This window comes from Schistocerca piceifrons, chromosome 3 (genome assembly GCF_021461385.2).
Source record: "Schistocerca piceifrons isolate TAMUIC-IGC-003096 chromosome 3, iqSchPice1.1, whole genome shotgun sequence".
NCBI lineage: Eukaryota > Metazoa > Arthropoda > Insecta > Orthoptera > Acrididae > Schistocerca > Schistocerca piceifrons.
Genome location: NC_060140.1, coordinates 488,307,456 through 488,332,936, shown reverse-complemented (window position 1 = coordinate 488,332,936; position 25,481 = coordinate 488,307,456). Strand labels below are relative to the sequence as shown.

General features: G+C 45.1%; 1 protein-coding gene across 2 annotated transcripts in view; it reads left to right on the top strand.

Annotated features, from left to right (window-relative positions):
• LOC124787993 (uridine-cytidine kinase-like 1) overlaps positions 1–25,481 on the top strand; it is a 111,594-nt gene that overhangs the window by 59,615 nt on the left and 26,498 nt on the right. For both annotated transcript variants that reach the window (XM_047255026.1, XM_047255025.1), the window contains exon 8: positions 23,175–23,384. In XM_047255026.1, the coding sequence (XP_047110982.1) occupies positions 23,175–23,384 (210 nt within the window). The remainder of the gene's footprint in view (positions 1–23,174; positions 23,385–25,481) is intronic.

Below are 25,481 nucleotides of genomic sequence, written 5' to 3'. Positions count from 1 at the left end.
AATGTTAAAGATTTCATTAATGTAAATTGAGCATTTTAGTTCCCCACAATAGTAACAACTGAAATGTTAAAAAGTTCTGTCATTTTATACAGGGTACTTAGTTCTGTAGAAAACTAACATGGTGTTAAATGTTTGGATGTTGAGCACTTGACTGGATCATTTAACTGTTTTCTACTGTAGATTATATGTTGCTACAAATGTTTCTGAACAATGTTTAGTGAAAATTGAAACCACACGATTGTAAATACGCAGCTAAGAAAGTAAAATTATAGTGTATTGTGTCCCTCACCTAAAGCATGTACCAAAAATTTCTATTTGAAACTCTAGTTCTTCATATTATACTGTCAGTTTGGGGGCTCTGGGACTCCTAGCAGTAGCCATCAAACCAGGTGATCATTGCTCCAGCTGGATTGTGCCCATTGGGATAGCATCCATCTGGAGTAGTGTTATCATGATGCATATCTGACACAGTGGAAAATACCTAGATAATCAGCCAGTGGCCAGAGGCTCTGGAAGTCTCTTCAGAAAGACCAAAATTTCTTCAGTGCAAATCATCATCTTTCCTTCATTGGTCACACTAAGAGATAAAAGCAAAACCGGATGAACAGCTGAAATGTACACCACTCACTCACTGGTTTGCACCCACACAACAGGCGGCTCATTTCTATCTACTGAGCCAGTGTTTTTTGTTGAGAATATTGAAAATTTGTGAGGATAAATCTCTTCACTTTCCAAATTATGAAATAGTTCTCTTAATTAAAACGCTGTATCCTACCTATTCCCAGGTGCTGCTCACTTCTAAGAGACTTGGTGATGCGTTTGTTACTGTCACACCCCATGAGAACCTAAACATGCTAAAAGATTTAACTTTTCACTGCACTTAATTCTGCAGATGGATGAAGAACCATGAGAACCCACAGAGAAATGTGAGAAACATAGATTCACCCTGGAATGTCCAGTGTCTGTGTCTAGGGGATTAACTTCCTGAGAAAGTTAAGATTGTGGTCTCCCACTGAGATGACGCTGTATTTCCCACTCTCGATGTGATGCTTCACATGCCAACACATTGGGTGTATGTCTTTTTGTTGTATGTGTGACGCAAATTGTGAACACTATGGTCAGCAATGTGATGAAAATGTACTACCACCTGTTCATGTCAGGTGGTGGAAGTGACCACCATCCCCAAGTCCTGAAGCGTGATACCCTAATTATGAAATACTAAAATCCATAAATGCAAGGTCTCCGATTGTCACTTGAATTTTGAAGCTATGAAAAAGTACCATTGTTTCTATCATGTTCCGTGATACTGACTGCTGCAGCTACAATGGCCACGCCAGTGGCAGTACCTAGATGTCAACCTGTGGTAGTCATGCAACTATATTAGACCCTAGGGGAGATAACACTCCCCTCTTGTGGTTCCTGCAGCACCAACTTTTGGGACCTCGACTCCTTGCACCTAGTAGAAGTGATATCCTCCTCCAGTTTCTGATGACAGGTTTCCCTTTCAGGAACCCTTTCCCAAGAAATTGATAGACCATTGACATGATACCAGCTGGGAAGCAGGAGGAGTCACAAACTGCCTGTCTTAGGTCTGCCTACTTCTATTCAGTTCCTCCTATCGCAGCAGATATATCCTTGCAAGAGTCTGACCATCGTAAGTACTCAAGGAGAAAAAGAAAAAAAACTCAGGAGGAGGCTATTCTGGAAGCACTAGATCTCCCTCATGCTGTAGGTCTCTGAACCGATGTTCCTTGATATTATTCCACCTCCAACGGTGACAGAGAATGATGCTGGGGCATGCATGAAGTGAAGTGTCATCTTGGACACCTCGCACCTAACCAGGGCGACCTTACATGCTATTTCAATGGGACTGCAGTGGATAACACTGTTATCCACCAACACTATAACTTATAATGTCTTCTTCAGTGACCTGTGTTGCTACCAAAAGAAATACATTTCACCGATCGTTCAGTCTCTGTGATTACTGTGTATTCTGTTGGAACTGTAATGGCACTGGCACTGAGAGAGTGTGGAGAGATCAGTACATTGGTTCACACAGATGTCATCAGTGAATGGATTCCCCTCTGTATCGCATTGGAAGCAATAGCAGTGAAAGTGCAAACGACCCCAGCAGAAGACCATTGTAGCTTTTATTTACCCCCAGGAAGGGCATTTATTTACCTTGAGATGTCCACGTTGACCCAACAACTACTTTGGGATTTCAGTACACACCATTCCATGGTGGAGTGCCATATCGCCTGTTAGGGGCCTTCCAGTTGACAAATTTCTTTACAGTCCTGATCTGTCCCTCTGTGGGGCAACCTCCTTAGTTCTGTGGGGCAACCTCCTTAGTCTGCTGGGACATCAAGCTCAATTACTGTACCAGGTTTTCTTCTTCGCAGTGGTATTTTTATCAGTGTGTTAGTTATTGCTAAACACCTCATGACCGCTTTGCATAGGTGTTGGTATCTTCTTCTTGTCCGTCTATCAGACTATCTTTTGAGTGCTTAAAAGAAAAGTTGGACATACCCTATTCTTTATCCCCATCCCTGTAGTCCTCAATTAATTATAAACATTTATCACTGGAAGCTGCTTCAGGCTATTGACTTGTTGCATAAGGTTCCTGGCCCTGCATTTAGTCGTAATCAGATTATCCAACATCTGACTGTTACTCAGAGGCTCTATCTACTGATCTCCAATTATATTTGGCTCAAAGGCATTTTCCCTTCACAAAGGAGAGATAGTGTCATTATCTCAATCCTTGAGCTAGACAAAAATCCGACAGCTACACACACACACACACATTAGCCTCACCAACTTGCTTTACAAACTACTTGAAAGGATGGCAGCAAGAGAGCTATGCTGGGTTCAAGAAACATTAGACCTCTCTTCCCCATTATCAGTGTAGTTTTTTTGGAGGGGGGGGGGGGGGGGGATGATGATCTACATCTAGCAATTTAAAAATGTCGTGATTGCTACCATGAACTGCTGATACAATCTTTATTTAAATAACCAGTTCTGGTCGACTGACAATCAGGTTCTTGTATACCGAGCTTAACTATGCCTACATCTTGTTATGTTGAGAATAATCATCACACAGGATTTTGCTAAATTTCAACAACATTGCAGTTTTGATCTACGTAAGTCATATGACACCGCTTGGCACAGTCATTCTTACCTATCCTCCATGACTGGGACTTTTGAGGCTCCCTACAAAATTTTGTTCATCTGTTTTTATCACATCTATTATTTAGTGCCAGAGTTCATACATTGCTCAGCTCCCATGGATCCAGGAGAATGGCACTTTTCGAGACTCCATGCTGAATGTAAAGCTTTCTAATTGTCATCAACAAACTAGTGATCTTTGTCAGAATAATAGTTACTCTCATGCTATATGTGTTTGGTATAGCTTCAAATCTGTAGCCTTTGCTGAAAACCAGCTTCAAGGAGCCATCCAAAGAGTCTCTGCCTGGACCCTTTCCCATGGCTTCCACTTCTCTTCCAGGAAACCATGAGTTGCACATTTCTGTTGTAACATAGTTCATCCTGACCCAGCTTGGCTACCCAAATCTTGGATGTTGTTGCACAGTCCTGATTTATGGTGCTTGCCTTCTATAAAAATGTACCATGGCTGCCCCATGTTCCTCGACTGAACACTAGCTGTGTGTGAAAGCTTAACTCTTTCTGCTTCCTCACCCACGCCTCTTGAGAAGGGGCTCATGCTACTGTGCTCCATATTGAATGGAGACTGGTCCCATCCAGACTGGACTATAGTTGCCAGTTTTATGGCTGAGTGACACCTGTGGCTTTGAAATTTTTGGACCTAATACATGGCTGTGTAATAAGATTGGCTCAGCACCTATTGGACATAGTCCAGTGGACAGTGTCCTTGCTGAAGTGAGGATCATATCACTTCATTTCAGATGCTGTCAGCTCTTGCTCTTTTATGCAAGTACCATACAACAATTTTGTAATCATCCAACTTAAAAATATTTTTTTGTACAAGGGCATAGACCCCAATACTAATCCTGCGGTGGGATTAGTTGTTGGAATGTGCCACGAGACCATCTGCCAAAGACCCCCCACCCCTACTTTTTCTCTCTTTCATTATGACCCAGACCATGAATTAGGACCAATATATTTAAAGGCTCTAAAAGTTTCAGTTGCCCCAATTGCCTTTGGCATCTTGCTCTGTAAATTAATCCGGAGTATTAGGGGTGCTTCTGTCATTTGCAATGATGGCCCTAAAACCAATCAATTGGATGGGATATACTTTTCAATCTCCTGCCAGTCAGGAACGTTCGCTGCTAGGAACACGTGGTGTTTTTATAGTGGGGCTGATTGTCATTAAGAGCCCTCAACCACATACTAATTTGCAGTGACTCAATGAATAGTCTCCAGGCTGTTAATCAATGTTACAATTCTCATTTCAGCCTGTGATATTTGCAAATAATAATCTTTATCTGGTTTCCATCTTATTACCTGCTCAACTGTCTTCCTCTGGGTCCCAAGTCATGTGGGTATCTCGGTGAATGAACTGTCCAAACATTTGGCCAGAGAAGAAATTACTCGCCCAAAATTCACTTTGACGATTCCAAGTACAGATTTGCTGGTGCAAAAAAGACCTCCACTCATTCAGAAATAGAACATTTGGTGCATCACTGCCCTCTATTAAATACTGCCCTCAGGGGCTCATCATATGTTTGCTGAGTAAGGATTGGTGACACCGGGTTTCCTGACTTGGGGACTGATAAGTGCTGCCAGTCTTCTGTTACCATAAGCTATGTGCATGCATCAGCGACCACTGTATGGTGCGGCAGTGGAACATTGTGTGCCACAGGGAATGGAGATCTTGGCTTAGACTGCCTGGATAACGAGGATGGTAAAAACCTTTATAAAAACCCTTCAATCTCAAGGTGTGCTGCATGTTGATGAGATGCATGGCTGTTGAGGTGGAACAGCTGTTAGTGGGCAATCTCAGGGGAACCTGCTGCACCTCAGTTGTATAAGGCTTACTCAGGCATGCAGGACTCGGTCTGAGTGGACCCTTGTTTCCCTAGCTGCTCGTGAGACTGAGATGGAACCCTCGAAATCATCATCTCCTCTTCCCAGTGGGCACCGTGTATCGCCTGGGAGAATTCACACCCAACCCTCCAAACAAATGAGGGAGGCTAGCCCTCTTGGTAACATGCATCTCTTGAATTTTAGTAACAGGGCTTAAGGATTCATAAATCAAATTGTGTTTTTGGCCACGAGAGGAAGGAGGGGACGTTCAAAAAAGTATATCCATAAAGGTGTGGAAGGACTTGCTGGAACCCTGAAGTCTATTAAGCGGACGTGAAATAGTTCCCTACTGGTTGAGACTAACAAGGCAAAGCAGGTGCAACTACTTATGAAGCCAGAAAAATTGGGGGGAATATGATGTAACTGTTGAACTGCATAACTCCCTTAACTCTAGAAGGGTGTGGTCACATACCGTGACATTGCGGAGATCCACATAGGGGAACTTAAATAGGAATGGGTATTACAGAGGATAGTGGACATAGAGCAAAGGATGCATAGGAATAATGGAGAAATTGAGAAGACCTTCATTGTGACTTTTAATTCTCCTACGTTGCGTGACCACATCATGGCAGGTTTCCTCCGACTTAGGGTTAGGTACATAAGGCCTAACCCTAAGTGGTGCTGCAAATGCCAGAGTTTTGGTCACACAACGCTGAGTTGCGGGGGTGAAGTGACTGGTGGGAAATGTGGAAAGGTAGCCCATGAAGCTGGGATTGACTGTCCATCTCCAGCAGTCTGCGTTAACCGCTCTGGGAGCTGCCCAGTCTGGAGCTGAGACTGCCCTGTTTTTGCAGAGGAATAAAAAATTCAGGACCTAAGTCACCCAGCTGATCTTCTAGGCTGAAGCCAAAAACTTCCCGTCTTTACCACTTCTTATGCTTCCATGGTACAGAAGCCTGTTCCTGCCTCAACACAGACATTGTCCAGTGTACCACCATCTATTATCAGCACCTGTGTACTTGGATGTGTACATGCCTAGGCAAAACGAGTAAGGATAAAGCAGTCCAAGCAGCTGCCACAGAAAAGACCAGCAACAGTTCTACAGTGAGTGTCAAGAAGGCACACTAAAAGCAGAGTGCCTCTCAAGACCCCTTTTTCCCTTCATCCTCGAAGGGACAGAGTGCAGGGAAAGGTTCATGACGTTTGTGTCAAAAGCTGTCCTGAACCCTGTCAGATGTCATTCTTTCATGTCTGACTGATGACGAGGACATCATGGAGTTAGATGCCTTAGCTCCAGGAGCCCCTCCACTCCCCTCGCTCTACAAGTGCTTCACCTTCACGGTGCAAAGATAAGGCTAAATTAAAACCACATCGATGAAATGGCTCCCATCCTACAGTGGAACTCGCAGGGGTTTAGAGTGCATGTGGAGGAACTCTGTCTCTTATCTCAGGGTAGACCACTGTCTGTATCTCCAAGAGACTCATTTCCATCAATCATACACCCCTGAGCTGCGAGGCTATGTACCCCACAAAAAGGACTACCTGAGTGGAGAGAGAGCTAGAGGAGGTGTAGGTATTTTCGTCAGTACCGATTACCACTCCTCGCCTCTCTCACGTACAACAACTTTACAAGCAGTTGCTGTATCACTGCTTGTGCGCCATCCATTGACAATGTGTTCCCTTTACTTACCCCCACATGATGTGCTTGATGAAGAGGCCCTAACTGACCTTATTACACAGCTCCCCCTCCCCTCTCTGTTAATTTTAATGCACACAATGTGCTTTGGGGCTCTGCAACTACCTGCCCCAGGGGTAGAGCAATTGAGAGGCTTCTCATGTCACCATGCCCATACTTACTAATTGCGGGACAGAGCACTCACTTCTGCACAGCAACTGGGTCGTTCTCTGCAATTGATCCCTCACTTTGCTCTCCAGCCCTTGCTCACACTGCTCATTGGGAAGTGGTCTAGGACTTGCATGTAAGTAATTATGTCCCAATCTGGCTTCATCTGCCAGATGGCTTGGAATCCGAAAGGAAACTGCTGTGATGTATGCTCCATAGAGCCGACATGATACTTTATAGCCAGTTAGCCCAGTTCGAACATTGTGTGAATGTCGAGGCATGGGTGGATCGTATTACCAAAATGATCCAACATGCTGCCTGCAGTATCCATTCCACAGTCCACATAACAGAAGAGTCAACGTGTCCCTTGATGGAGTGCCGAATGCTGCTCTGCAATCAGGACCAGGTGTGTGGCTCTGCGTAGGTTCAAGTGTCAGCCAACTGCAGAGAATCTTTCAGCCTTTTGGGTGATGAGGTCAAAGTGTTTCCAAATTATTCGAGAGAGCAAGAAGAGGTCATAGCAACAGTACCTGAACACCATTAGTCATTCCACAAAAATTTCTGTTGTGTGGGAGACCATCAGGAGAATTTCTGGGAGAGGAGGGAGGGGGGAGTGGGGTCACTTCAATCCCTGGTTGCTCCCTCACCACCTAGCTCAGGAGCACTGTCCCCCCAACCATCGGGGACACCAGTCCCCACTTCTCAGCCAGAGAAGCATAAGTCCTCTTAGGCTCCTCTTGCTAGGAAGGGGTCCCTTGGGTCTCTACCTTCCCAGGTGTCTTGCTAGTGGGAGAGATGACACCTGCCAGTGGCTGAAGTGCCCTAAAGCAGCTGGTTGTAGGGCCTATGATCATCCTCAGTCCTGAAGACTGAATCAGTGAAGCCCTCCCAGCCGGAGAAACCCAAAGATAAGCGAGAGAAATCCAGGAAGAAGACCTCAAAGACCAAGGGAATTATGATGACACACACACACACACACACACACACACACACACACCACCCCTACCTACAAGCTCTGCGTCTGAGGATGAAGTGAAGATTCTGGCATCCACTGAGGACCTAGATCTTGCCAGACCCTCAGACATAATGGATATTGCCTGTTCAGGAGATAAGTCAGTGGCAGCAGATGAACCTGACTGAGTAAACGCCTTCCCAGTCTCACGATCACGTCATCCTCCAGAGGAATTGCGGCAGTTTTTTTCCACCACCTGGCTGAGCTACGGCAACTGTTAAGTTTACACCTGCTTTCTGCATTGCCCTCCAGGAATCCTGGTTCCCAGCAATGTGCACCCCTGCTCTATGCAGCTACAGAGGATATTACAAGAAATGTAGCGAATATAATAGTGTCAGGTGGAATTTGCGTTTGAGCTGAACTCGGTAGGTAGTGAACTTGCGCCCCTTCAAACTCCTCTTGAAGCTGTGGCTGCCAGCATACAGACGACGCAGAAAATAACTGTCTGCAACGTTTATCTCCCTCCAGATGGAGCAGTACCCCTGAACGTATTGGCTGCACTGATTGATAAACTCCCTAAACCTCTCCTACATTGAGGAGATTTTAACTCGAGCTCTGTCTCTTTAATACTTGAGCTGCCACACATTTCAGTGTGGCTCATGGTAGGTACTCAGCCATTGATTTACCAATTTGCAGCCCAGGACTGCTTCCATCTGTCCACTGGAGAGCACATGACGACCTGTGTGGTAGTGACCACTTCTCCATCTTCCTGTCACTCCCCTGGCTTCATGCCAATGGATGCCTACCGGGATCGGATTTCAACAAGGCAGACTGGGTAGCATTCATCTCTGCTGTCACCGTGGAATCTCCTTCACCTGGTGCCATCAGTGTTGTGATTGAGCAGTTCACCACAACGATAATTTCTGTGGCGATCCCTCGTTCTCTAGAGTGCCCTGGCGAAAGACAGTCTCTTGGTGGTCACTGGAAGTTGCTAAGGCAATTAAAAAGTGTTGGCAAGCTCTACAGCAACATAAGTGGCACCCTTCCGTAGAGCACCTAATAACCTTTAAGTGGCTCTGTGCCCTCATTCACCTGCTTATAAAACGAAGGAAACAGGAGTGTGGCGAGAGACATGTCGACCATTGGGTGCCATACGTCACCTCCCCAAGTCTGGACAAAGATCAGACTTCTTTTTGGGTACCAGATCCCAACAAGTGTCTCTGGAGTTAACATCAATGGCGTGCTCTCTACCGACGCAAATGCGATTGCTTTGCTAAGCACAACGCTTGAGCCTCTGAATTGGGGAACTACCCCCTCTCCCCCCCAACCCCCTGGCCTTTTGCGCCCTCAAATGGCGGATGGAAAGTCCTCTTTCACTAGAAGCCACAGTGAACCCTATAACACCTCATTTACAGAGTGGGAGGTCCTCAGTGCCCTTGCGCATTGCCACAACACAGCCCATGGTCTGTATCGCATCCACAGTCTGATGGTTAAACATCTCTTGTCTGACTACACGCGATATCTCCTCGTCATCTTCAACCGGATCTGGTGCGATAGCGTCTTTCCATCGCAATGGTGGGAGAGACCATCATTCCAGTGCTAAAACCCAGTAAAAATCTGTGTGATATGGATAGCTATCGGCCCATCAGCGTCACCAACATTCTCTGTAAGCTGCTGGAATGTATGGTGTGTTGGCGGTTGGGTTGGGACCCAAAGTCATGTGGCCTACTGACTCCATGTCAGTGCGGCTTCCGCCAGGGTCGCTCTACCACTGATAATCTGGTGTCCCTAGAGTCTGCCATCTGAACAGATGCCAACACCTGGTTGCCATCTTTTTTGACTTGCGTAAAGCATCCGACATGGCCTGGTGACATCATGTTCTTGCCACATTCTATGAGTGAAGTCTCCGGGCCCCGCTATAGATTTTTATCCAAAACTTCCTTTCGCTGCGTACTTTCTGTGTCCAAGTTGGTGCCTTCCATATTTCCCCCGTATTCAGGAGAATGACATCCCGCAGGGCTCCGTATTGAGTGTTTCTCTACTTTTAGTGGCCATTAGCAGCCTAGCAGCAGCTGTAGGGCCGTCGGTCATCGCTTCTCTGTCTGTATGCGGATGACTTCTGCATTTTGTATTGCTCCTCCAGTACTAGAGTTGCTGAGTGGCACCTACAGGGAGCTGTCCACAAGGTGCAGTCATGGGCTCTAGCCCGCGGCCTCCAGTTTCCAGGCGTGAAGTCGTGTGTCATGCACTTCTGTAGGGGTCATGCCATTCATCTGGAACCTGAACTTTATCTTAACGATGATACACTCACTGTAGTGAGACATATTAATTATTAGGACTGGCTTTTGACACCCGATTGACTTGGCTTCCTCTCCTTCACCTGCTTAAGTGGGAGTGCTGGCAGATCCTCTGTGCTCTCCACTGCCTGAGCAACAGCAACTGGGGTGCAGGTCGCTCTAAGCTGCTGCAGCTCTACAGAGCCCTTGTTCAATCCCACCTTGACTATGGGAATCTGGTTTACGGTTCAGCGGCGCCCTCAGCGTTGTGTTTTCTTGACCCAGTGCAACACTGTGGCATTCGCCTAGCAATGGTAGCCTTTAGAATGGGTCCGGTGACCAGTGTCCTGGTGGAGGCCGGAGTCCCTCCATTGCCAATCCGATGTGTGCAACGGCTCGCCAGTTACTTTGCACACATTCGTAGTTCTCCTGAGCATCCGAATTACTGTCTCCTTTTGCCACCTGTGGCAGTTGATCTCCTGCATTGGCGGCCTGGGTCAGGGTTCAAGATTGCAGTTCGCGTGCGATCCCTTCTCTCCGAACTCTGTTACCATCTCTACTTGAGGTCCCTTCACATACACCTCCGCCGAAGCTTGATCTAGAAGTTTTGCATGGCCCTAAGGACTCTGTCAACCCCACCACTCTCCACTGTCACTTCCTCTCAATTCCTTACATGTTCTGGCCTCTGAAGTTGTTTACACCGACAGCTTGATGGCTGACGGTAATGTTGGCTTCGCCTGTGTCCGCAGAGGCCCAATTGAACAGCATTCCTTGCCCGCTGGATGCAGTGTATTCACTACAGAGCTTGTGGCCATATCTTGTGCCTTTCAGTACATCTGTTCCTGTTCTGGTGAGTCGTTTCTTCTCTGTTCTGACTCCCTTAGCAACTTACAAGCTATCGACCATTAGCAACTTACAAGCTATCGACCAGTGCTACCTTTGCCATCCTTTGGTAGTGAACATCCAGGAGTCCATCTCTGCTTTGGAACAGTCCAGTTGTTCAGTGGTATTTGTCTGGACCCTCAGAACATGTTGGAATCCTGGGCAATGAAATTGCTGACAGGCTGGCCAAACAGGCTAAGCAGAAACCACTCCTGAAGATAGCATCTCTGAAACTGAATTGCGTTCTGTCTTATGCCGCAAGTTTTTTCGACTTTGGGAGATGAAGTGGCATAACAGTATGCTCAACAAACTGCGTGTCATTAAGGAGACTGCGAATGTGTGAAAGGTTTCCCTGTTGGCTCCTCACAGGGAATCAGTTGCCCTTTGTTGGCTCCGTGTTGGCCATACGTGGTGAACGCATGGTCACCTCCTTCGTCACGAGGACCCACCTCAGTGTTACTGTGGCTCCCAGCTGACAGCCGTCCACCTCTTGGTGGACTGCCCACTTTTAGCCGCTCTGTGGCAGACTTTTAGCCGCTCTGTGGCAGACTTTTAACTTTCCCAGCACCCTACCTTTGGTGTTGGGTGGCAATGCCTCAACAGCAGCTTCAGTTTTATGTTTTATTCGTGAGGTTGGGTTTTACCATTTGATCTGAGTTTTAGCGCATGTCCTTTGCCCCTCTGTGTCCTCCACCCTAGTGTTTTTAGAGTGGAAGTTTTAATGTGTTGCAGAGTGGCTGGCTTCTCCATTTTATTTTCGTGATCGGCCAGCCATGGTCATCTGCTCTCTCGTTTCAATCCCTTCTACCTGTTTCTTGCATCTCTCCTGTAGTTTTCTTGTCCTGTTTTGTCCATTGTATTGTTTGTTGTCCTTCTGTCATTCTTCTGGTTCTTCCTTTCTCCTGTTATTGTGCCGTACTTTGTCTTGTTTTCTTCTTTCCTTGGGTAATTGTTCTACTGGGAACAAGGGACCGATGACCTATGTTTGATCTCTCCCCCTTTTAAACTAACCAACCAACCACCTCTGAAGATTACAACTGTCCATTTTCCATATGGGTGCTGGATTCTGCATTGTTTGGGGCTCATGACACATCCCCTGGTCAAGACAGGATCCATTACAGTATGCAGTGGCACCTCACAAAGCGAAACAAAGATATCCTCCTCACAATTTTTAATGCCATTTTGGGCGTGAGGTCACTTAACGAACTTGTGGTGTGAGGCAATTTTAATTCCTCTTAAAATCTGGGGAAGACTGTACATGCGAAACTAGTTACTGTAGTGTTGCCCTCACTAGCTGCATGGGGAAGACCTTGGAGTGGATGGTAAACTGCCACCTCACCTGGATCTTTGAATTCAGGCAACTCAGGCTTTCAGTGTGGGTTCAGAGGTATTGCTCGACCTTTGATAACCTTGCCCTCCTAGAGACAGCTATAGAACATGTTTTCCTATGCTGACATCACCTTCTAGGAATTTTTTTTTACATTGAGAAGGCCTGTGATACTACATGGAGGCATCATATTCTGGAGCAGCTTTTCGAATGAGGTTTTCATGTTTGTCATCCTGTTTTTATGAAGTCCTTCCTCTCACCACGATATTTGATACTGAGTCAGTGATATCCTGTCTGATGCTTTGAGTGGGAGAATGGTGTCCCTCAAGGTAGTGTCCTGAGTGTGACTGTCTTTGCTATATCATTAAATCTGTAGTGAAAAGTCCTGTCTGTGTTTTGCTCTTCTTCAAGCCTCACAATGACAGCAGATGAGTTACAACTAACTCTTTAACATTTGGATTAATGGTCGCAGAAGAGTGGTTTTTAAGTTTTCTACTGTGTTCTTTTCAACCATTCTCATTACATTTTTAAACTGAGTTGAGGATGAGAGGCACTGTCCTTACTGTGAAAGACACAGTGAGGTTTCTGGGCCTCATATTTGACTCTAAGCTTATGTGGTTACCATCTGAAAAAAGGTCACTTTAGGCTTTAAGTATTTTAAAATGTCTTAGCCACAGTACATGGGGAGCAGACAGGACTTGTCTGCTCCGGTTTCACAGGTCATTTGTGCAATATCAGCTCTATTATGAGTGCATGGTGTATGGGTCTGCGAGACCCTCTTATTCAAAGATGTTGGCTGTGGTGCACCATGAAGGGATTTGGTTGGCCACTGTGTCATTCAGAACAAGTCCCATGGCAAGCCTCTGTGCAGAGGCTGGTGAACCGCCACATCACTTCAGGCAATGAATACGTATGGTGCACCAGGCGTATAAACACTGTCCACACCATACACACCCACCTACCATACAGTTGCTCGGCCTCCACTGGAAAGGCTTTTTCATAACAAGCAATGAGGCCCTATGTGATTTGTGCACAGGATTGCCTTCTAGAGATGGGTGAGGCTGGTCTTCATGTTTTACATCGAGGTGGGAGCAGATTTCCACCTTGGCTTCTCCGGACACCCTTGACGAATTTTAAGAAAGATCGTACGTCTGATTTTACATTTCAATCTCCGTTTTTTTAATATTGTAGATATACATCACAGTTTCACAATAGTGTCCACCGATGGTTCCAAGCAAGGAAATTCCCGTGGCTACTCTTTCGTGTTCCTTGACCATGTCACCAGGATTCGCCTTCATGATGAGCCTACTGTTTCCTCAGCGGAGCTCCAAGCGATCCCGAAGGCACTGGAGCAGATGTTTCATATTCGGGGCAAACGGTTACTCATTTGTTCCAATTCCCTTAGTGTCTTACCATCGTTACAGAACTTGTACCCAGCTGAGGAGTTCGTCCGGCTGATATATGACCAACTGTACTTACTCCAACAGCAGAGTAAGCAGGTGTTGTTCAGCTGGGTGCCAGGTCATATAGGGATGTGGGGAAATGAACAGGTAGATCGGGCTGCCAAGGAGGCCTGCAGAGGATAGGTTGTAGCATAGTGTCCTATTCCCTTGCAAGTTGTCGTTTCTGCACTACACAGAAAGTGCATGCAGTTGTGGAATGAGGAATGGCTGGCAGTGATGGGGCATTGCCCTCTCACACTTAGATTTATACTACGGCAAGAGGATCCCCCGTTTTGTGATGCTTGTGGTGTGCATATCTCTATTGGTCATATTTTAATGGGGTGCATTTTATATCGTGATGCAAGGGCAGAAGCAAATATTGGTGGGATCTGCTCTCTATTTTAGCTGATGATGTGATGAGTGTGAATAAGGTTTTAATGTTTTGTGATATGTCTAGACTCTGGCCTAAACTTTCAGGCTGGAGGTTGTAGTGTGTTCCAGAGTAGCTGTCTTTTTTTTTTGGTCAGCCAGCCATGTCCATCTGCTATATTATTTTAGCTCCTTATAGCACTTTCTTCCTATGTTGTCCCTCCCAGGAGGTCCACAGCTCTTTTATGGTATGTGCGTGGTGAGCACGGTGCCCTGAACTAGTGCAGCTCTTTTTCCTATCCAGGCTGCATACCTTCCCTTTGCACATCCCTCCCTGTCCCTGATCCTTCCCGCCCGTCTTCCCCTTCTCCCTCTCTTTGGGAGTACGTTTTGTGCCTATGTCTGGAGACAGATGTTTGTGACTGTTAGATGTGGTTTCTCTTCTTTTATCTCTTTACTGGAAAGTCTCTATCCTTACTTTGACCGAGCGAGGTGGCGCAGTGGTTAGCACACTGGACTCGCATTCGGGAGGACGACGGTTCAATCCCGCGTCCGGCCATCCTGATTTAGGTATTCCGTGATTTCCCTAAATCGCTTCAGGCAAATGCCGGGATGGTTCCTCAGAAAGGGCACGGCCGATTTCCTTCCCCATCCTTCCGTAATCCGAGCTTGTGCTCCGTCTCTAATGACCTCGTTGTCGACGGGACGTTAAACAGTAATCTCCTCCTCCTATCCTTACTTTGTCCTTCTCTTTTCCGTGATTCTTCTCTTTACCTTTTCCTCCACTGTGGCATTTGAGAATTCTTCTCTCCTTTCCTTTCCTTTTCTTTGTTCCTCCCTTTTCCTTTTCCTTCCTCCTGTGTGTGTCTGAAGGCTGACCCATGCGTTACCACTCATAGCTGGTGGTGGGATAACGTGTAAGTCCCCGCCCCAGGTAGACAAATAGGACACTTATGTACCCCCTGGTAAAGGCCAGGTCCAGGGAGGGGTGGTGACCCGAGCTAGTACCTTCCAAACGTGCCGATTGGTCCCTCCATCCGTTTCTCAGGAGGTGTGACCTGAGGTGTGGACAGTTACCTAAGTTGGGAGTGCCCTCAGAGAGGGCCCCCACTAGGAAGGAGCGCACGATCGGATATGCTGGTAATCTTGGGGGATATTTTCACAATTGTTTCTTTAAATTCTACAACTTCTGCCCACAAGAGAAAGCTAGACAAGTCTCAGCCATGGACAATTCTTCTGTCAGTGCCATAGTTCCTAGTTGTTTCTTGGTCTGACAAAGGTCAAGACTTCTCCACAGTCAACCCTTTCATTATTTAGAAAGGTGTCGATGCAATTGCTGGTCCTGTAAATTCTTGTTCCTGGTTACGAAATGGCACCTCGTTAGAAACACAGTGCCCTCCAGGCACACAAATTGCTTCGAACTACACTGCTACATACCTTCCCTGTCCGGGTGGAAGTGCACCGTACTTTAAATTCATTGTGCAGGATAGTTTATACGAGATCACTTGGTGGATTATCCTAGAGGATATTGAAAATTACCTGTCTGATCAGGACGTCATGGCCATTCATAGTCATGAAAAAGGTTGAAAAGAATTGGTACCGACCCACACTCTTCTTGACATTTGGCTGAGTTCAACTTCCATTGAACATTGAAGTGGGATATGATATAATTTCAGTTCGTCTTTACATTCCCAACCCTACACGTTGCTATCGGTGTCAGCATTTTAATCGTACCAGCCAGTCGTGTTCCAATACGGCCAAATGCGTTACCTGTGGCAGGGATGCCCATGAGGGTGATTGTCCACCTCCATTCCCTTGTGATCTCACCCTTTGTGCCACAGTTGTCAGATCGGCCAGACTAAAGATCACCTGTTCAACCTCCCCACTGTCACCTGCTCACTCTTAGGCTCAACCTTCATTGGCTCGTGCTAAATCATGGGCCCCAAAATCCAACGCCTGGACTTCCAAAAAAGAGATTACTCGTGAAAATTTTTTACATACCCAGACCTCTCAACCATCGACTCCTCCCTCATCTCAACGTCCTGCTTCCAAGAAGGCTCATAAGAAACAGTTTCTCTCCTTCTCCACCATGGTGTGTCACTTCTACAGCATCACACAGTGGTAGCCACCCCCGGCTGTCTTCCATGTCGCCGAGATGCATCGATGGCAGCCGATCAACCAGCCGATCACTGGTGGTAGGATCTGCCCCTGAACAGCCTATGGATCAGGATCTTCTGCCCTTGGCTGAACGCTGTTCCACGCAATTGGCCGCCACCTGTCAGTGGTCGTTGAGTTGGCGGCAGCCGTAGTGAGATTATCTATTGGAATAGCTGTGGAACTCGCTCCAATTGGGGTGAATTGTTGATCCTCTTAAGATCCTTCTCCCTGGTGGTCTTCTGTCTTCAGGAAACAAAGCTACATCCACATGTTTGCTTTGTCTTCCCTCATTTCCAATCAGTCTGTTTTGACCTCCCCTCTGTTGATGGAGCTCCGGCACATGGGGAACTTATGATTCTTCTTCATGATAATATCCATCATCACCCAATCCCCTTAAACAGTTGCTTCCAAGCTGTTGCTGTAAGTCTTTCTCCTTCTGGATACAACTTCTCTCTGTACCATATACATTCCATCGTCCACAACAATGGCAAGAGCCAATCTCCTTCATCTCCTTGGTCAGCACCCACCCCCCTATTTGCTTGTTGGGGTCCCCTATTGATTGACATCTTCCACCAAGCAGATCTTGTTTGCCTCAACACTAGGGAACCTAGTTTTTTTGTCTGGCTTCACATCAACCTACTCTCATTTGGACCTTCTGGTCGGTGCTGTTCAGCTAGTTCGGCACTTTTAATGGTTTGCTCTTGCTGGCATACACTCAAGTGACGATTTTGCACATGTCCCTAGATTAGAGCACACAACTACCATACATGTGCCCAAGACGCTGGCAATTTGCCCAAACTGATTGGACACTTTTGTCTTCTCTAGCAACATTTGATGACAGTCAGTTTCCTAGCATAAATGATCAGGTCAATCATGTTGCGGAAATTATTGTTACAGCCACAGAACGTTCAATACCTTGTACCTGCCCTTTGTCCCAGAACCCACCAGTTCCTTGATGGAACGAGGTGTGCCATGACGCAATATCTGAGTAGAGATGTGCTCATAGTGTTTCCCACCATCATCTTACGTTGCTAGTTGTATCTGCTATAAGCAGTCACATGCGTGTTGCCGTTGCATCATCCGCGATAGCAAGAAGGCAGGCTGGGACTTCTTTACCAGCTCCTTTAGCACATTCACTCCCTCGTCTGTAGGTTGGAGTCGAACTCTGTGGTTATCTGGCACATCTAGTTTCTCCCCCGATCTCTGGGCTAACTGTCACGCTAGATACCTTAGTGGATCGAGTTGCAATTTATAACTCATTGGGTTAACACTTGGCTGACATTTTGAGCTCTTCAACTTGCCCACGACTCTTTCACCTGCAGAAACGAGCAGCAGAAGTACGACCTCTTGCTTTCCCCTCTCAAAATTGCCAATGCTATAGTATCGTTTTTTCCATGCAATAACTCCAACACGCACTCTCTTCCTCTCGCTCTTCTGCCCCAGGAACGGATGCCATCCACATCCAAATGTTGCTGCATTTATCAGACCATAGTCCGCAGTATCTCCTTCACCTTTATAATCGAATCTGGACTGACAGTACCTTTCCCAGAAGATAGGAAAACCTGGAAAGGACAAATGTCTCCCCTCTAGCTATCATCCCATCTCTCTCAAAAGTAATGTATGTAAGGTTTTGGAGTGCATGATAAGTTGCTATTTAGGCTGGTGGCTGGGGCCCGAAACCTTTCAACTCCTGCCCAATGCGTATTCCAAAAACATTGTTCTGCATTTGACCATTTTGTTGCTCTCTCCACTTGTATCATGAACAATTTTCTCAGGAAATGCCAAATGGTAGCTATGTTTTTTGATCTGGAGAGGGCATACGATACCTGTTGGAGGACCGGCATCCACCGCACACTGTTCTCTTGGGGCTTTCGAGGTCGGCTAACCCTTTTCAGCCATGAATTTATGATAGAGCATACATTTAAGGTGCGGGTGAACACTACTTTCTCCCGTACTTTCACCCAAGAAAACGGGGTGCGCCAGGTTTCCATGGTAAGTGTTGTACTGTTTGCCACTGCCATAAATCCAATTATGAATTGTCTCCTTCCTGATGTCTCAGGCTCCCTCTTTGTCAATGATTTTACAATCTACTGCAGATCTCAAAGGACCAGCCTTCTTGAATGATGTCTTAAAGGATGTCTCAATTGCCTCGACTCGTGGAGCATCGAAACCGGCTTCAGATTTTCTTCCAGTACGACCGTCTGTATAAATTTTTGGTGTTGTATGGAGTTTTATCCACCTTGCCTACATCTAAACCCTCTTGACCTTCCATTCATGGATGCTGCCAAATTCTTGTGACTTATGTTTGACAGAAAACTGTTCTGGTCTTCCCATGTTTCATATCTTTCGGCTCACTGTCTGCGATCCCTCAACACCCTCTGTGTTCTGAGTGGTGCCTCCTGGGAAGCAGACAGAGTGGTCCTCCTCCACCTATATCGCTCCTTAGTCTACTCGAAATTGGACTATGGAAGCATAATCTACTCCTCTACATGGCCATCTATTCTTCGGCGTCTAGACCCTGTCCACCACTATGGATTGTGTTTAGAGTCTGGAGCTTTTTGCACCAGACCCGTGGAGAGCCTTTATGCTGAGACTGCTGAAGCCCCACTGTCCAATTGGCGAGCTGTCCTTTTTGAGTTGTTACGCTAGTCATCTATCTTCCATGCCTGCTCATCCGACCCATGCCCTTTTTTTCAACGCCGCCTTGAATTTAGGGTATGCAGGCTGCCCTTCCTCTCTACTACCACCGGGAGGCTGCTTCCGTCAACTGCTACGTTCCCCTTCCTTCCAATCCCCTAAAACTTTCTTGACAAAAGGGGGATTGGTGCCACCTTGGCTTCGCCCCTGGACCTGCCTTCTCGGTGATCTTTGCCAGCTTCTCAAGGAGAGTACACCCCTCTCCCCCATAGTTTATCGTAGGACATTTGCTGTTCTATGCGCCTAAGTGGTGGATGCCACATTTATTTATGCTGACAGCTCAGAGACCACCTGCAGTGTTGGGAGTGCCTATATTGTTGGCGACACCCCTATTGGATTTTAGCTTCGTGACCAATGTTTTGGTTTTGCTGCAGAGCTTTATGCTGTTCTCCACGCTGTCCAATACATCCTTCACCATAAGCTGATACTGTATATTATATGCTTGAAATCGCTCAGCTCTCTTCTAAACATCCAAGCTCTTTATGCCGTACACCCTCTGGTCCACTGGATTCAGGACTGCCTCCACGTGCTCCTCTTGAGCGGTGTCTCTGTGGCATTCCTCTGAAACCCAGGGCATGTTGGTATCCACGGAAATTAGGCAGCCTATATAGTGGCAATGGCTGCAGTCTCCCTTCCTCGGCTCGCTGTTCGCATGGTTCCCTTTGCTGATCTCCAGAGTGTTTTATGCTGCCATGTTGCTCTTTTATCACACAAGCATTGGTCTGCACTTCCCGATAATAAATTACGGGACAGAAAACCTCTTTCCTGTGCTTGGACATCTTCCTCCCGGTCTCGGCGTCGGGAGGAGGTAATTTTAACTAGACTCTGGATTGGGCACTATGTTTGTAGCCACTAACATCTTTTAAGTGGTGATCCTCCTCCGCTTTGTCCCCACTGCTCTCAACTGTGGACAGTGAGACACCTTTTACTTCAGTGCCCTTAATTTAATCTGCTGTGCTCCCATTTACAGCTGTTGCCTGATATACAGGGTGAGTCAGCTAACATTACCGCTGGATATATTTCGTAAACCACATCAAATACTGACGAATCGATTCCACAGACCGAACGTGAGGAGAGGGGCTAGTGTAATTGGTTAATACAAACCATAAAAAAAAAATGCACGGAAGTATGCTTTTTAACACAAACCTATGTTTTTTTAAATGGAACCCTGTTAGTTTTGTTAGCACATCTGAACGTATAAACAAATACGTAATCAGTGCAGTTTGTTGCATTGTAAAATGTTAATTAAATCCGGAGATATTGTAACCTAAAGTTGACGCTTGAGTACCACTCCTCCGCTGTTCGATTGTGTGTATCGGAGAGCACCGAATTACGTAGGGATCCAAAGGGAACGGTGATGGACCTTAGGTACAGAAGAGACTGGAACAGTACATTATGTCCACATGCTAACACCTTGTTATTGGTCTTTTTCACTGACGCACAAATACATTACCATGAGGGGTGAGATACACGCACACACGTGGTTTCCGTTTTCAATTACGGAGTGGAATAGAGTGTGTCCCGACATGTCAGGCCAATAGATGTTCAACGTGGTGGCCATCATTTGTTGCACACAATTGCAATCTCTGGCGTAATGAATGTCGTACACGCCGCAGTACATCTGGTGTAATGTCGCCGCAGGTTGCTGCAATACGTTGTTTCATATCCTCTGGGGCTGTAGGCACATCACGGTACACGTTCTCCTTTAACGTACCCCACAGAAAGAAGTCCAGAGGTGTAAGATCAGGAGAACGGGCTGGCCAATTTATACGTCCTCCACGTCCTATGAAATGCCCGTCGAACATCCTGTCAAGGGTCAGCCTAGTGTTAATTGCGGAATGTGCAGGTGCACCATCATGCTGATACCACATACGTCGAGGCGTTTCCAGTGGGACATTTTCGAGCAACATTGGCAGATCATTCTGTAGAAACGCGATGTATGTTGCAGCTGTTTGGGCCCCTGCAATGAAGTGAGGACCAATGAGGTGGTCGCCTATGATTCCGCACCATACATTTACAGTCCACAGTCACTGTCGCTCTACCTGTCTGAGCCAGCGAGGATTGTCCACGGACCAGTAATGCATGTTCCGTAGATTCACTGTCCTGTGGTTTGTGAAACCCGCTTCATCGGTAAACAGGTAGAATTGCAACGCATTCTCTGTTAATGCCCATTGACAGAATTGCACTCGATGATTAAAGTCATCACCATGTAATTGCTGATGTAGCGACACATGAAACGGGTGAAAGCGGTGACGATGCAGTATGCACATGACACTACTTTGACTCAGTCCACCGGGTCTCGCAATGTCCCGTGTACTCGTGTGTGGGTTCATGGCAACAGCAGCTAACACACCAACGGCACCCGCTTCTCCTGTGATGGGCCTGTTACGGACCCGTTTGCGTGCTACGACCATACCTGTTGCATACAGTTGGCGGTAGATGTTTTGCAATGTGCGGCACGTTGGATGCTCTCTGTCCGGGTACCGTTCTGCATACACCCTGCAGGCTTCAGCTGCATTTCGTCGACACTCGCCATAGATGAGTATCATCTCCGCCTTTTCAGAGTTCGAATACACCATGGTCACAGTTCCTACAACACTACACTATCACAGACGTCTGGTAACACGGTGTACTACAGTTGGTCTGCGTGCGGAGACGAATGCAGAATAACAATAGCAGCAAGCGCAACATGCGGACATTGCGACAGCTAGACCAAACCACAACAGTGCACTACAGCCACACTTGTAAACACGGTTGTCATCGTAAACATGTCCCTGCAGATGCAGCTCGCCGACCGTGGCCCGTGTTTGTTACAACACGCAACTGAACGTCTTGAGGTTTCAAGCGTCAACTTTAGGTTACAATTTCTCCGGATGTAATTAACATTTTACAATGCAACAAACGGCACTGATTACGTATTTGTTTGTATGTTCAGATGTGCTAACAAAACTAACGTAGTTCCATTTAAAAAAACATAGGTTTGTGTTAAGAAACATACTTCCGTGTGTTTTTGTATGGTTTGTATTAAACAATTACACTAGCCCCTCTCCTCATGTTTGTTCTGTGGAATCGGTTCGTCAGTATTTAATGTGGTATACGAAATATATCCAGCAGTAACGTTAGGTGACTCACCCTGTATATTCCCTTTTAGCAGATGACATGTGCTCAGCTGATTGCATACTTGAGTTTGTGTCAGTGAGATGACATCAATATTCAAAGCTCTTTTTGGGAAAACAACCCCCCTTAAATCGCAGTTTTCTAAGATTTTCTTCCGTTTTTAGTTTCTCTCCTCCTTGAGTTTCACTCCCATTGCTGGTGATTTAAATTTTGGTGTTTTGCCCTTCACTAAGCCGCAGAACTGGTGCTGACCGTAGCAGTTTCGTGCCCTAGAACCGTATCCTAAAAATAATTCCTATGTCATTAATGTTTTACTATTGACACAATAATTTGTTCCGTGGTTCTGTGCGGGCATGCACATAGTTTTCCCAACTTTTGCTACCTGTCTTTTATGTGCTGTTTTAGCTTCATGTTTTGTGTATTTTACTGACACGCGTCTCAATCTGTTTTCACGCAGTCGCTAAAGACCTTGTCGTCGTGCACCCATACAAACATGTCCACTGTCCTTTATTAAATACTGCAACAACAAGAAGATTACTTGGCATTCCTCCTTCCTTTCCTCATGGAAGGAATCCACTATCCTACATCACCTCCATGTAAGTTGAACTAGATTTGCCTATACTTTAATTTTATGTAATGCACTGCCCCAACAATGTGGTTGTGGAGCTTTATACGCATTATCCCACATACAGGTGGGTATACCCCATCTTTCTGGCTCTTCATTCAAAGCTTGCTCTTCTGAATGCTTTGGCTCTAATATTGACAGACAACATACAAAGAGTTGAAATAAATAAAAATGGTCTGTGATGTTATCATGATGAAATCCTGGCCTACATTATGTTTTGATTAATTCAGACCATTTTATGTAGGTGATGCAATTTTAATAATGGTCAGTGTACTCTAGCATAAGGAATGTTGCAGCATTGCAGCACAGTGCATTCTCTTTTCCAAGATTAAGGGGAAAACTTAGAAAGGGAATGAGTAGTATGTTGAACAACTCCAACATAGTAGATGAGTAAACATTTAGTCTTCCTGCTTTTAGACAAAAAGTTTCTGCATTTTTGTGATTCAATCTTTTCAAATGTAATTATATTCTAATATGTTTCAGAGAGGATTCAAAGTAAGAGAACAGCTGGCACATTCATACATTGGACAGCCACTTCCAGAATCTGTTTTCTTGCTTCCTTCAACACCGCAGGTGAAAGGATTGCATACATTTATTCGTAATAAAGACACACCAAGGGATGAATTTATATTTTATTCAAAGAGGCTAATTCGTCTTGTCATCGAATTTGCATTGTCACTGCTACCATTTAAGGTAAGAAAATGAGAGTTGTGAAATAACATCTTATAATGTGATGCTAAACAGAGGACTTCTGTTTTCACTCCAAATGTGTAAATGTAGGAAACGCCGCAGTTTTCATGGCACTAGTAGAAAAAACTGAGCACAACACATACATAGCAATGAAACATTTACAAAACAAACGTAAGCACAAGATAATGAAACTAACAGTAAAAAAAGACGCAAAAATACATTTACATTTTAAATGTGAAACCACATGAACACCAACACTCATTTCATCCATGCTTAGTTAACCTAACAGAGACAGAACTACACGAAAACGAAAAAATGCTCTTGGAAAAAGGTTTGAAACACTGCACCAATAGCAAGGTAAACAATCAATACATAGAAAATCTCATAGTAGAAACCGAACACATCCTCACACGTGAAGAACAACAAAATAATTGTGAAATAAACATAGGACTGACAAGAGAACTAGTAAAAGAAGAAATAAAAGGCGTAATAAAACAAACACAGCAGATACACAATAAGAACAACCAAACAGAAGCAGCTACCATGAAAAGGTTAAAACAAAAGTTAACAAACAACAACGTATTAATAACAAGAGCAGACAAGGGAAATGTAACAGTACTCATGGATAAAGAGCAATACATCACAAAAACCAAGGAATACATGAACACCAACGCAATACAAAAACTGAAGTCAGATCCAACTACACGATTCCAGGCAAATGTGAAACGAACACTGAAAAACATTGAACACACACTCACAGACAAACAAAAATACTACTTAACACAGAAAAACCCACAAGCACCAACACTCCGCAGTCAACCGAAAGTACATAAAGACGGAATGCCAATGAGACCTGTTATCAACTTCAAGAAAGCCCCAACATACCACATAGCCAAACACCTCCAAAAGTTAGTTACAGAACACTATAAAGTAGAAAACAACAGAACAGTGATAAACACAGGAAACCTAATAGAAAATATACAGAACATACAGGTACCACACACAGCATCACTGATTTCATTCGATATAGAAAATATGTATTCCTCCATCCCTATCACAGAAACAATAGAAATCATAGAACAAAATCTCTCATCCCACAGCAACCTCACCACAGACGCAATAAAAGAAATAACAGATATGCTCAGACTGACAACTGAACAAAACTACTTTCAGTTTGAGGAAGAATATTATCTACAAACTGATGGACTGCCCATGGGATCCCCAATATCAGGAACACTAGCAAACATTTTCATCAGTCACCTTGAAAATCAGATATTTGATAAGATAACCACAAATGAAAGTTTCAAAATCATATATTGGTACAGATACGTGGATGACATTATTTGTTTGGTAGACGAGCCAAGTGAAAAAATAGATGAACTCCATTCAGAAATAAACAAAGCTCATAAGAACATAAAATTCACACTTGAAAAAGAAAAAGAAAATCAAATAAATTTTCTTGACATTACAATTAAAAAAGAAAATGGAAAACATACATTTAACATCTTTAGAAAACCAACAGCCACGGACACAATAATACATTCCACATCCAACCACCCCCAAAGCCAGAAATTTGCAGCACTAAGACACATGTTACATAGATTAAACAGAATCCCACTCAGTAAGAGAAACTATGAACAAGAAATGAACACGATCATACAAATAGCTAGGAACAACGGGTATGACACACATGTGGTACACAGGCTCAATCAAAAAATAAAAACACAAATAAAAAACAAACACAACATTTCCACAATACAAAAGAACTCACAAGCTGAAAACTTACAAACACACTCAACAAACACACACAATGACAACACCACACAGAAAAGAACCAGATGGTACACCATGACCTACACACATAAACTAACACACAGAGTTGCAAACATCCTAAAGAGACAGGGCTTCAAAATAGCATATAAGCCTGGGCAAACCCTTCAATCACACCTAAGCCAGCCAGCTACCAAGAGGGACAAATTCCAACAATCAGGAATATATAAACTTGAATGTCAAAGTTGTGATGCTGTATACATAGGCATGACATGCAGGAATTTTGAAACAAGATACAAAGAACATATCAGATGTTGGAAGTATGAAACA